The sequence below is a fragment of the Sciurus vulgaris genome, assembly GCF_902686455.1.
Source record: "Sciurus vulgaris genome assembly, chromosome: X".
In the NCBI taxonomy this organism is placed as follows: domain Eukaryota; kingdom Metazoa; phylum Chordata; class Mammalia; order Rodentia; family Sciuridae; genus Sciurus; species Sciurus vulgaris.
The window spans coordinates 16,614,309-16,627,478 of record NC_136471.1 but is presented as its reverse complement, the minus strand read 5'-3'; the positions used below and the strand labels follow the sequence as shown (position 1 = coordinate 16,627,478).

Genomic DNA, 13,170 nt, shown 5'->3' with positions numbered 1-13,170 from the left:
AGTGTATAACTCACTGTCTTATACATTGAGTAAGTGATCAGTAAATGCTAACTGTGTGACTAAACAAATAATTGAAAAATGAAAGATTCAGTTTCCAAGTTCTGTTAGTAGAACTGAATGTGATTTTAAAGCCATAAACCAGGTGTGGTTTGTAGGTTCTCTTACTCAGGAGAATTATACAGTACTGAGATTCTTTTCTATCAAAATATGGTAGCTCAAAGGAGAATTTCAGTGCTTCACAGTAGAGAAATGGATTTGGATTTAGATGGAGAAGCAATAAGATAGTGACCATGTACATTCCCTAAAATAATTTGAAGAAAGTACAGTGATTAAACAATGTACTTTTCCTTATATGACCCCAAAAGTGATAGATAGATATGGAAGGCAGAAGGCAGCATAGTTTGATGGGCATGGACCCAGATGTTAAAAATGAAAGAAGAAGTTTGAATTCCAGTACTCAGTAATAGGTTAATGACTTTGGGTAAGTCCTATAACCTTTCTGATTGTCCATTTCCTTGACTGTAATGCCTATGTCACAAAGTCATTTAGAGAAGTAAATGAACTAATGGATTGTGAAATTGTTTTGTGAACTATAAAGCAGGTTTGGTCACTCTTTTCTCCTGGGTTCTTACTGCTCTGTTTGTCATCTGCCGTAGAATTTCCAATGTTAAATTGTAATTTGTTTGTTCATGTCTCGTTCCCACTAGATTGAGCTTTTTCAGAGCAAAGATTTTTTTTTATTTATCTTTGAACATCAGAGCCTAACACTTTGGTACTCAATAAATGTTTGATGAATGTGTGAACAAGTGTTTTGAGTAGAAGATGGACCCAGGTGACCTCCTAAGGTTCCTTCTAGTTTTGCTGCTTAAGGTTCCATGAAAAGGTCTAGAAATAATTAGAGATTGACACAGGAAGAAATAGTTAGCATGTAAAAACATGAAGTTGAAGGACAGTTACAGATTTGTTAAGCACATATTAACATTCTAGAGTGTACTTCCAAAAAGTAAATTGTTGAGATGGGTTAATTGAGTTTCTGTATAAGAAGGGAGGTTAGGATTTGTCAAGTGAAAAGTAATTTCTCTGGCCAAGAGATGATAACAGCTGAAATGAATCTCTCAAAAGTAGGAAATTTGGCAGAGGAATATTGTGGCTAAACAAATTCATTAGAGCAGAAAGGTATTAAAAACATTTTGAGAAATGTGGTTAAATCATGGAAAACCAGGCACCCTTATTAAGATGCCAGAAACTTATGAGATGTAAGGTGGAGGTTTTGTTGTTATATGAAAGAATTTGAAGCTACATGTCCAGTAAGAGCAAAATATGAGCCTTTAAAGGGCAGAATAGATTATAACTGTTGAAGAAAGGTGTTAATAGAAGAGATCATAAACACAAAGGGGAAAGGTAAAATAGAAATAGTGTAATGTAAGAACAAATGACTGAAGTTGGTTTAGAAGAGAGCAGATGACTTCTAATGAGAGAACAGAAAGCATCCAAAATAGTGTTCCTAAATAAGAAATTGAGAAAATACGGCATACACAAAGGTAACATTAGAATCCTAGACTTGGAATGGACCTTGAGAGAACATAATAACTAAAGAACTAAATCAGACATCCCCTAAACAGTAGACCTCAAAGCTTAACCTGGTGTACCACAGAAGGACTGTTAATATTCCTTCTCTCTGGTGACTGAAAAAATGTCCAAGAAAGATAGATGTGATTTTGGGGTGGGTTCAGGAATAGTGGTCTCACCATGAAAGTGGAATGGAAAAGTCAGATACACCTGAGTTAGAACCACAGATCTGCCTTTCATCTGTTGTCTGACCTTGAGCAATGTACTTAATATCCATAAAAGACATTAAGAACTTTCTCTTCCCATCCTGTTTTCCATTTGTGTTGTTTTTTCATGCTGCTTTCTAAGACATTTTATCAGCTCTGTCTCCCAACTCTTTTATTGAGGTTTTAATTCCTCTTGTCATATTTTTAATTCCCAAGAGCTCTTTTATTTTCTCAATAGTCTTTAAAATTTCCTCTTCTTGTTTTATGGTTGCAATATCTCCTCTAATCTCTCCAAGGATGTCAATGATAGATGTTCCTTTTTAAAGTTTTCTTCTAAGTTTCAGGGATCTTCCCCAAGAGAATAGACCTGCAGTCTTCTGCTAGGGTCGGGAAAGTGGAATTATTGGACTTTGCAGAGAGGGGAGGAAATTTGCAGGTCTGTTCACTTTTTAGACTTTCAGTTAGTTCTCCTCATTTATGCCTACTTACAGACAGACCTGGCACTGCAAATTCCTGAATCTTTTTGGAGTTCTCTGGTGTAAATTCAGTTGCCTCTTTCCTTATTGATGAATTTGGATGCAGGTTTCTCAGTTGTACTTACTCAGTAACTATTTGCCCAACTGCTATCTAGTTCCTGAAATGTAGTGCTAATGTCTTCTGTACTGAATATTTTCATGCCTTTTTAGAATTCCTTTACTATATATATATGTATGTTTTGGTACTGGAGACTGAATCCAGAGACATTTAACCACTGAGTCACATCCCCCAGTTCTTTTTATTTTTTTATTTTTGAGACAGGGTCATGCTAACTTGCCGAGGCTGATCTCAAACTTGCAATCCTCCTTCCTTGGCTTCCTGAGTCACTGGGATTACAGGCATGCACCACTGTATCCTGCTCCTTTCCTATAATTTTTATCAGGGCTTTGAGGAGTGGTCAAAGCTAAATGTGTGAGTTCAATCTGCTACTGTTAACCAAAAGCACCTTAATTTTTCATGTCATTATATCCATTCATTCCTTTGTATTTTAACTATCTCCATATGAGACACTCTCACCACTTTATATCTGGACTTGTTTCTTCTCTTATCTTGTTCCATAGGTTTGTTTTCCACAATACTGTAGATTCGTCTTCCTAAAAAACTGTACTGTGTACTATTTTGTACAGCTTTGATAGTAAATTTGACAGTAAATTTCTTCAGTTGCTTCTTGATGCTGGTAGGATAGTCTATATTCCTTAACCTGACATTCCAAGCCTTCCACAATTTAGCCTCTCACCTTCTTTCAACCTCATTTTTTTTTGTTACCAGAGATTGAACCTAGACTTAACCATTGAGCCACATCCCTAGCCCTTTTTATTATTTTATTTAGAGGCAGAGTCTCACTAATTTGCTAGGGCCTCACTAAATTTCTGAGGCTGGCCTCAAACTTATGATCTTCCTGCCTCAGTCTCCTGAGCCACTGGTATTTCAGGCATGCACCACCACACCTGGCTCAATCTCATTTTTTAGGCATTCTTTTTTTTTTTTGTCATTTAGTTTTTATTCATAATCCATAAACTTAACTCTGCAATCCAGCTAGGCTTGGGAGGGAAATAAGGAAAATATGGAACCCAAAGAACTGCAGCGAGAGCACAAAGATTATGGGATACTGCGAGCAGATGGGGTGGAGGGGTGCTCTCCTGAGCTACAGAGGAATGGTTTGGTGGTTAAGATAAACACAAGTCAAATGTATTAGAGTTGTCCACAGTCGGTAATGATGATCTTCTTGCTGGTCTTGCCATTCCTGGACCCAAAGCGCTCCATGGCTTCCACGATGTTCATGCCCTCTTTCACCTTCCCAAAGACCACATGCTTGCCATCCAACCACTCAGTCTTGGCAGTGCAGATGAAAAACTGAGAACCGTTTGTGTTTGGCCCAGCATTTGCCATAGACAAGATGCCAGGACCTGTATGCTTCAGGATGAAGTTCTCATCATCAAACTTCTCCCCATAGATGGACTTGCCGCCAGTGCCATTATGGCGTGTGAAGTCACCACCCTGGCACATAAATCCTGGAATAATTCTGTGAAAGCAGGAACCCTTATAACCAAATCCTTTCTCTCCAGTACTCAGAGCACGAAAATTTTCTGCTGTCTTTGGAACTTTGTCTGCAAACAGCTCGAAGGAGACGCGGCCCAAGGGCTCGCCGTCGATGGCGATGTCGAAGAACACAGTAGGGTTGACCATGGCTGACAGAGAACGACCACAGGCGACAGCGGCATCTTGAAAGCCTTAGGCATTCTTTTAAAACACTCATCTCCATACCCCCTGTAGCTGTGGTCAAATTTGTATGGAACATGTATGGGGAGGCACAATAGCTGGGCTTACTTGGTGATGCCAGTAGATGTAGCAGTTTATTTGTTGATGTTGAGTCAATAACTTCAGACTCCTTAAGTTAATACCAGTCTGGCTAAAGGAACCTTAAGGCAAATTTCAGTCCAGGATTCAAAATCTGCCTTTCATATATACTATTTCTTGATTGCGTTCACTGTTGTTTTAGTCAGCTTTTTCACTGCTGTGACTACATGATCTGACCAGAACAATTTTAGGGAAGAATAGTCTATTTGAGGGCTCATAGTTTTAGAGGTCTTAGTTCATAGAAGACCGGTTCCATTCCATGGGGCTCAAGGTGAGGCAGAACCTCATGGTGGAAGTGCGTGGCAGAGGGAAGTAGCTCACATGGTGACCAGGAAGCAGAAAGAGAGAGACTCCACTCTCCGGATACAAATACATACCTCAAAGCCACATATATATATACCCCATAGCTGCACCCCCAATGAACCACTTCCTTCAGCTACACCCCACCTGCCTCCCGTTAACACTCAGTTAATCCCATCAGGGGATTAATTCACTAATTAGTTTAGGGCTTTCCTAACCCAATCATTTCTCCTCTGAACCTTCTTGGACTGTCTCACACATGTGCTTTTGGGGGATACCTCACATCTAAACCATAACAACTATATTGTATAATGGTTTTTTCCATAGTGTGTATTACTCTACACCTTATTTATTTTCTACTAGAGTCTGAAGGTGCAAAGATGAGTAGGATGTGTAAATTATATCCTATAATAAATTGCTATCGTATGGTGCCAAGTTCAATGGCTGTTTTACACATTGTGATTTAATATTCTTGTAGGGTTTAACCTTGTAATTTATTATATCCTTTTCACATAAAGAATGCTCTGACTTTCATATCAAATATGTTCATATCATTTTCCTGTAGTAAGTATATTATTTTCTAATGATATTTTTCTCCCCATCAGAATTGTCTTTGCTGACCTCTTCATTATGAATTTAATTCTTTGCATGGAAGGATCATCAGCTGCCATCTCCTTTGATACTCTGATAAGTATCTTTACAATGTGGTTTGGAATTTTAGTATCGCACACATTTTTTGGTACTTTGATTTCTCCTTCCTTCCTTCCTTCCTTCCTTCCTTCCTTCCTTCCTTCCTTCCTTCCTTCCTTCCTTCCTTCCTTTCTTTCTTTCTTTCTTTCTTTCTTTTTTTTTTTTTCTTTCTTTCTTTCATACCGGGGATTGAACCTAGGGGCACTTAACCACTGAGCCACATCCCCAGCCTTTTTATGTTTTATTTAGAGACAGGGTCTTGCTGAGTTGCTTAGGGCCTCGCTGAGTTGCTGAGGCTGGCTTTGAACTCATAATCCTTCTGCCTCAGCCTTCTGAGTCACTGGGATTATAGGTGTGTGCCACTGTGCCTGCCTTGGTGCATACTTTGAAGGCAAGGAAAATAGAAACTTTTAAAATACTGCTTTTGACCTTCAAGTAAAGCCTAAAACAATCTTACTGTTTCTATACTGTACATGGAATACAAAATGTACCATTAGAAAACTACAGAGAACAACCATTTTGGAATTAAAGATACAAAAATATTAAACAGAAGAAAGTACCATTTTCAAAGATACTGTTGAAATATTTCTCACATTAAAGATTATTTACATTTCCTTTTATCTTTGGTGGATGAAATTAAAAGTACATGTTGTAGGAACAACTTAGAAAAGTAATATAGTTTTACAGTGGGAGAAGATAGCCAATATATAGTCAGAGAAATGGGGCTAGTCAACAGATTTGAAGTTAGTTTATTCTACATGTAGGAAAAAGGAACAGGATACCAAAAAGACTAAATGAGGTCACACTTCAAGAGGAATGGATAAAGATATAGCATGCAATTACAGTGGAGAAATCAGAAAAGACAAACATGAAGGTGGAATTTCACAAAGAACAGAAAATATTGACAACTTCTAAGAGATAAATTCTCAGACAAATACTAAGAGAACATTTTAACATTATAAATTATTTCATGTTGGAATAGTTACCAGTTAGTCTCATTCAATCTCTTCCCTTGAATTTATAAGAAAGGATAAACATTCTTATTGATTGTCAAGCTGCGTGCCATCTAGTATGGTGGCCACTAGCCACGTGTACTTATTGAGCACCTGAAATTTGGCTAGTCCTCATTGAGATGTGCTGTAAATATGAATTATACACTAATTTAGCACTTAGAACACTAAAAACAAAAAAAAATGTAAAATATCTTATTGTTTTTTGTGGTACTGTGAATTGAACCTAAGAAGTTGCGCATGTTAGACAAGGTTCTACTATTGAGCTGCCTCTCTGGCTCATGATCACTGATTTTATGTTGGGCACAGCCTTAAATTATAATATTTGGACATGTTAGATCACATCAAATATGTTCTTTGTGTGTGTGTGTATGTGTGCGTGTGTGTCTGTTGCTGGGGATTGAACCCGGGGCCTTGTGAAAGCAAGGCAAGCAACCTATCATCTGAACTATATCCCCAGCCCTCAAATATGTTCTTAAAATTGTTCTTACCTGTTTCTTTTTTATTTTTTAATGTGGTCACTAAAATTTAAAACTACATATGTTTCTTGCACATTTCTTTTGCCCAGGGCTGATTTAGCCTTTGCCCATATGACATTCCACATCTTGTTCAGATTCAAGATTCTGTGTCATTATTGTGATTGTGTCTGTATAAATTTATTTCAGTATCATTGCATTGATTATTACTTCATTTACTTTTGAACAGTTTAGATGTCTATTTCACACAAACCAGATCCTGTGGAAGATTCCTGAACAGAGCTTCTTTACAAAACCATTTCTTGGCATCTTAATTTGTGGCATTTTATCCTCTGGCTGTATTTTTATTCAACTCTTTTTCATTTTGAAGAGTATTTGGTGAGTATCATCTCTTTATAATCTCAAAAGTTTTGATTTTGAGAATTTTAATTGACATAATAATTTTACATATTTATGGGGTACAATGTGATCATTTAATATTTGTATATTATGTTTAATGATCAAATCGAAGAGATTAGACAACGGATACCCAAATATTGTTAAGTTAGGAATAAATTCTGATGTTTTACAGCACAGTAAGATGGCTACAGTTTACAACAGTTTATTATATATTTCATGAAGAACTAGAAGAGAGGAGTTCAAGTTTTAAATTATTTTTGTGGTACTGGAGATGGAACCCAGGGCTTTGTGCCTGCTAAGGATGTGCCCTGTTACTGAGCTATATCCCCAACTCAAAAGTTTTAATTTTAATACATTAATTTTTCCCATATTTCCTGTATTTCAGGGGGATTAAACTGAAGTATGATAATACCTCACTTATCCACATTTTATTCAGAAAATATAAATCTGACCCAGGGAGATTTTCTAGAGAACTGAGTTTTCATTCACAACTTTCTAAAGTGATGTTTTTAGTTTAAATTTCTATAAAGACTTGCTCTTTTTTTTTTTTGTACCAGGGATTGAACTCAGGGGCAGTCAATCACTGAGCCACATCCACAGCCGTTTTTTGTATTTTATTTGGAGACTGGGTCTCACTGAGTTGCTCAGGGCCTCACTAAGTTGCTAAGGCTGACTTAGAACTCTTAATCCTCCTGCCTCAGCCTCTGGAGCCACTGGGACTATATGAATTCGCCACCACGCCTAGCAAGATTTGCTCTTTTTTTTTTTTTTTAAAGGCAATCACCTATTGTTAAGCCTTTCCAGATAACTTACAAAAAGTTGTTCTCAAACTGAGCCTTTGGGGGATTTAGGGATATCGATCCCTTGGGTGGGAGGTGGCTAAATATGGGAACAGACAGGTCTGGGGATGTAACTCAGTGGTAGAGTACTTGCCTCTCAAGATTGGGAAGGGGCAGTTCTGATTCTTATCTGTTTTTCACAGTGGACTTCCATGGGAAGTTTCGTTTAGAATTCCTCTACCAAAAACATTTTGAAGGCCATTGACTGGCTCTTCATATGTACTGAGCCGTAAGTAATGGTTTTCTCTCTTCTTCCTTTCTGTCAACTATTAGTTCTGGTGTCAAAATGCCTGTTCCTTATACCTTTCCTCTTTTTATTTGGTACTTTTAACCTCTTGTAGTTTAAGAATTCTAATAACAAGATGGTTAAAAATGCATGTAAAAGAAGAAATAGTGCTGTTTGATTAAAGTGCAATGACTTTAGTGCCCTAGCTTTGTAACGCCTCTTTCAGTTTTCTGCAATCTTTTTTTCTTATTTCCTGATTCTTGACTGCATTCTGGTTCCAAGAACTGGCCAATTGGGGTGTTACCATGGAGGGATTTTTGGAGATGGACAAAGGCATCATGAAGTAAAATGCAATAGCCAACTATGTGTTTTTATAACACTTTTGTCAGACAAAAACGTCAAGTCTTCAAAAATCAGGTTTAATCATGTACATTAAGTACTCACTTTTTAAATAGCATTGTGACAAATTTGTTTGAAAGATAAACAATAAAATCTGTTACCTTGTCAGCAACTAAATATTTAACATGCTGCAGAATATAGTAACCATATTTTCCAGATGTTTTTGATGAGAAAGTAATTTTAAAGTGAAAACTAAAAGTTTCTTTAGATGAATTTTCATTTCAGTGAAGAACACTGTGTACACCCCATATGCAAAAGGCTGTTGTGTACAACTTTGTATATGTTTACTATCTATAGTGATAACTGTCCCCAACCATATATATTGTTCTCACATCCAAGTATATTTCATGTGGTACTTTAAAATCAAATTTGCCTCATAGTCACCTCAGCTCTATAATAGTGAAATAAATTACCTCTTCTTCAATGTTTGACCTAAATGTAATCCACACAGAGATTTTTTATAAAATATGCATATTCAAAGGTCTATTTAATAGAATTATGTATACTGTGGTATGAAGACATGTTTGGAAAGGCTGCATGTCAATAGACCTTCAAAGACAACATGGCATTTGATTTTGTTGTATAATATAGCTGTTGGTGTGTTTGGCATTTACAACTTCCATTTCTAAAGAGAAATCACATTTTTAAATATGTAAGATGATATGTGGATGCTAACCCATAAAAAGGGAAGGTATGGAGGGGAAGTATAGAAGTTCATTGGGTTAGACAAAAGGGAATGATGGGAAGAGAGGGGAATGGGAAAAGGAAAGACAGTGAAATGAATCAGATATCACTTTTCTATGTTCATATATTAATTCATGACCAGTGTAACTCCACATCATGTACAACCACAAGAATGGGATTCTGATTGGAATGGGTAGCACTTCATGTATATATAATATGTCAAAATACACTCTACTGTCATGTATATCTAAAAACAACAAATAAAAAATTTAAAAATATGTATAGAGAAAATTATACAGCTATTAATGGATCTCAAGTGAGAATGTAATTATATGAGCAGAGAAACATTGGTAGTACCAGCATTGGTTCTGAGTAGAGAAGTTAGGGTCAACATCTGTAACTATATAGGTAAGGGAAAATATTTTTGGTATGAGACTGATAGATGAGGGTTGGGAACAGAGATATAAAGGTTTAGGGGGAAAAAAGGTTTGAGAAGTATGTGACCATCTATTGTAGAGATTTGAACTGGTCTATGTATATGGTTAAAGTTTGTTTTAAACCCATTGTTTTTGTTTTCAGGTCTCATCAAATGTACTACATGTTTGGTTTTCTTTTCTTAGTCTTTATGATTTTTTGGAGTAACTGTTCAGAAGCTACAGCCTACTGTATTGTTTTCATTTATGTGCTGAGGTAAAGACATAAGAAACTAGTGTATCTTAAACTTGATAAACTTATATTGTTGGAATTAGAAGTCTGAGTTTAGAAAGGATTGAACTACATGTTAACTGCATGGTTTCTGCAACTTGAGATTGGTTTTCTATTGTGTTTACCCAATGGCATTTTTTTTGACTTTGGTGCAGCTGTCAAGTTAATGCCACTAAGATGGAAAATTTAAATAGACAGCAATGTTTCTCTGACTGGGTACTATAAGTGCTGCATGATATTCAGTTAAATATCTGGTTCAATGATGTTTTCTTTTAATAATTAAAGTTTTCTTAGGAGCTTAGAACAGGATTGTGTTTTGTGGGATTGAGGTTGTTGTGGTTTTTTCTTACATTTATCACCACAAATAGTTCTTTTTATTCCACCCTCATTTTTTTTCCTCCCTGATTTCATTTTGGATAACTGAGATGGTAGTGTAGTACATTGTTTTCTTAAGTCCCCTAAATCCATTTTATTTTGGTAGTTAAATGTGACTCTCTAAAGTGATAATGAAGGGTTGAGGGAATGATTCTCGTAGACATGCTGTTTTAGAGTATTTTTTCTTGAACTATGGTTATAAGCATAAAAACTATATAATTAAGTCTACATTGTACTTACCTGCTGCTAATTCTGTGGTGCATTTTGTCATAAATAATCTGCAGCAATTTATTAATGAAACAGTAATATGTGTATAATGGGCTTGTTTTTATTTCCTAGAAAACTATTTGGGGGGAAAAGGGAAAAAATATGGTGGCAGTTCCAAACATTGGTAAAACAGTAGAAGAACTCATGAAATGATGTATATCAATGCACACATGGCTAGGTTTATTATACAGAAAGGATACACAACAGGGTCAACAAGGGAAAAAGACACAGGTGGAACCTGGAGAAATCCAGGCACAGTCTTCCCATGCTTTCTTCCTCCTGTGAAGGAATACATAGTCTGCTTCATTCTCTAGCAGTGAATAATGCAGTAATAAATGTACTATGTTTTGGCCAAAGGAAGACTGTTAGAGACTCAGCATCCAAGGTTTTTATTGGAAGCTAGTCACATAGACACCCTCTGCCTAGCAACTACAAAAATTCCAGACTCCCCAAAGGGAAGCAAGTGTTCATTATAAATCATGTTCTACAATGTAGGTATAGCAAACCAGTCTTATCAGTCCAGGGGATGATTAAATGCCAAATTCCCAAATGCAAGCCAAGGGCCAACCTTGCAAGTAAGTCCTTCTAAAGACCACAGCCTCAGACCTGCTGTGTTAACTCTTCTGCACTGTCTATCCCCAGAGCCCTTGCCACAGACTCTTTACAATATGTAGTCATCAGTAAGAGTCCACGGGGCATGATCAGACCACCTTGTAGTATTGACTTCAGTTATGCTGTCCATGGGTCCTGAATTTAGCCAGTGAAAGCCAATTCCATTAACCATAAGGTCTATCTTAAATTTCTATATAAATCCTTTTTTATACTTGTCCTGAGGCATCGATAGACACAGCACAGCTCTGGTCAGTCCATTGAAGCTGAACTGAATGCCTTCTGGGCTGAGGCAGTGTTCTGAAAGCAAGCACACATTAGAAGTTCAATTCCCCCAGGGCACAGGTAGTAACCCTGGAAACAAAGAGTTTATAAATTGTTATGGCACCTCAAGCAGGACATGCATTACATATTTATTACATATCTTACAAAACTTCCCTTTTATTTCCTTTAATCCATAATCTTATGGAGTTTATTTTGTGTTCACTGTCATTACAATAATTACTAACCCATTTATAATTAGAACTTCATCTTAAAATTCATATTTTCTACTTCTTTTTGCAGGATTAACATTGATGATATAGAGCCTCTTTACCAGCAGTTTTACAGCTATTTATCTTTTCATGTATGAAGTTTCTTTCTTTTAGCAAACTTCAAATCATAAGCATTGCAAGCACCATTTTGTACTCTGGGTACACAATGATCATAATGCTGATTTTCTTCTTTTTCACAGGTAACTGCAGAATTACCTAATATATTTCAGATTCTCTAAAGAGCCTTGGAGACAGCCATAATGTAATAAGCATCAATTAACAATTAGTGGAAGGAATAGGGAACAAAGTCATCGTGTTCATTTTTAAGCTTTGGGCACCAAAGATTACAAATCCTGGGGAACTGGAGGGACCTCATGTACTTAGCTGTGAGATGTCCCTTGTGAATATTTTTAAGCAGTAGGGATGTGTTCCAAAGCACAGAAAGGGTTATGTGCAATCACCTTTGAACAGCCTCCAAACATAAAAATTAACCAACTTGAATAACTTTCAAATTATAAAATTAGATTAATTAAATCTGTGGTCATGTAAGTAATTATATGTGAAGGACAAGATGTATACTTGTCAAGATTATTCATTTGAGGGTATTATTTGGGTTCAAATGTGGTAGAAACTTTTGTTCAGATTAGTGCTTGAAGCAGGTGAAAAATGGAATATTTTATAAGGTCCAGTTGGAGAAATAATGAAGTTGGAGAGCTTTAAGACCTTCTGAACACAGTGAAGCAGTTTCTTCCTGCCTCACTTTAAGTTCTGGTTTTAGCTCAACTTATACCACTTGCATAGATCACACTTGAGAATGTTTAAGTATTTTCTTTAAGTGTAAGTTTCAACAAATAACATAAAAATTAACAATGAATATTTGTTAGAAATCCAAGCTGTAAGACAAATGTCAACATTGAGAAGCTAGGCATCTACCAGTGCTTCTTTTTAAAAGATAACACATGGACGATGGATTACCTTTTATGTACTGCTGGTCTCAACTCCTTAGAAAAGAGTATACAGGCCTCCAGTCATCTCTTGGTTAACCAAAGTTCTATTTATGACCTAAGGCCAGAGAGCTTCTCACTGTTCTAGTCTAACTAGGTTTCTTGTGTTTATTTTTAGCCTTTTATTGAAATATGCTTAAAGAAAAGCACATGCATCCTAACCGTACAGCTTGATGAGTAATCACAAAGTGAACCACATTTGTGATTCAATAAACAGTATATGATCATGAACCCTGAAGCTACTGTTGGGTGCCTTCCAATCACCTTCCAAAAGGCAAGCACTACACTGTTGATAGAATGGACTAATTTGGCCTGTATTTTATTGTATATAAATAGACTTACATATATTATATGCATACATATGTATAGACAGAGAGACTTGGTCTTTTATATCTGGTTTCTTTAGCAGCTGGTTTCTTTCTCTCAATATTACTTGTGAGATTCATTCATATCACCATATGCAGATGTAGTCTGTGTCTCTCAGG

At 36.4% G+C, this 13,170-nt stretch overlaps 1 protein-coding gene and 1 long non-coding RNA gene across 3 annotated transcripts in view; one reads left to right on the top strand and one right to left on the bottom strand.

Moving 5' to 3' along the window:
• LOC306651794 overlaps positions 1 to 5,162 on the top strand; it is a 90,641-nt gene extending 85,479 nt beyond the window's left edge. Inside the window, exon 3 of one of the 2 annotated variants that reach the window (XR_013761208.1) lies at positions 5,075 to 5,162. This is a non-coding gene — a long non-coding RNA (uncharacterized lncRNA). The remainder of the gene's footprint in view (positions 1 to 5,074) is intronic. The other variant, XR_013761209.1, reaches the window with a different exon arrangement.
• LOC306652012 (peptidyl-prolyl cis-trans isomerase A-like) lies at positions 3,284 to 4,037 on the bottom strand. The gene has a single exon (XM_079125080.1). It carries the CDS (start codon positions 3,996 to 3,998, stop codon positions 3,504 to 3,506), a length of 495 nt encoding a protein of 164 aa, XP_078981206.1. The 5' UTR covers positions 3,999 to 4,037; the 3' UTR covers positions 3,284 to 3,503.
• Positions 5,163 to 13,170: the final 8,008 nt, after the last annotated feature.

Bases quoted from the DNA above. Each gene is read 5' to 3' on its own strand.
- LOC306652012 (XM_079125080.1), bottom strand. From the start codon at position 3,998: ATGGTCAACCCTACTGTGTTCTTCGACATCGCCATCGACGGCGAGCCC.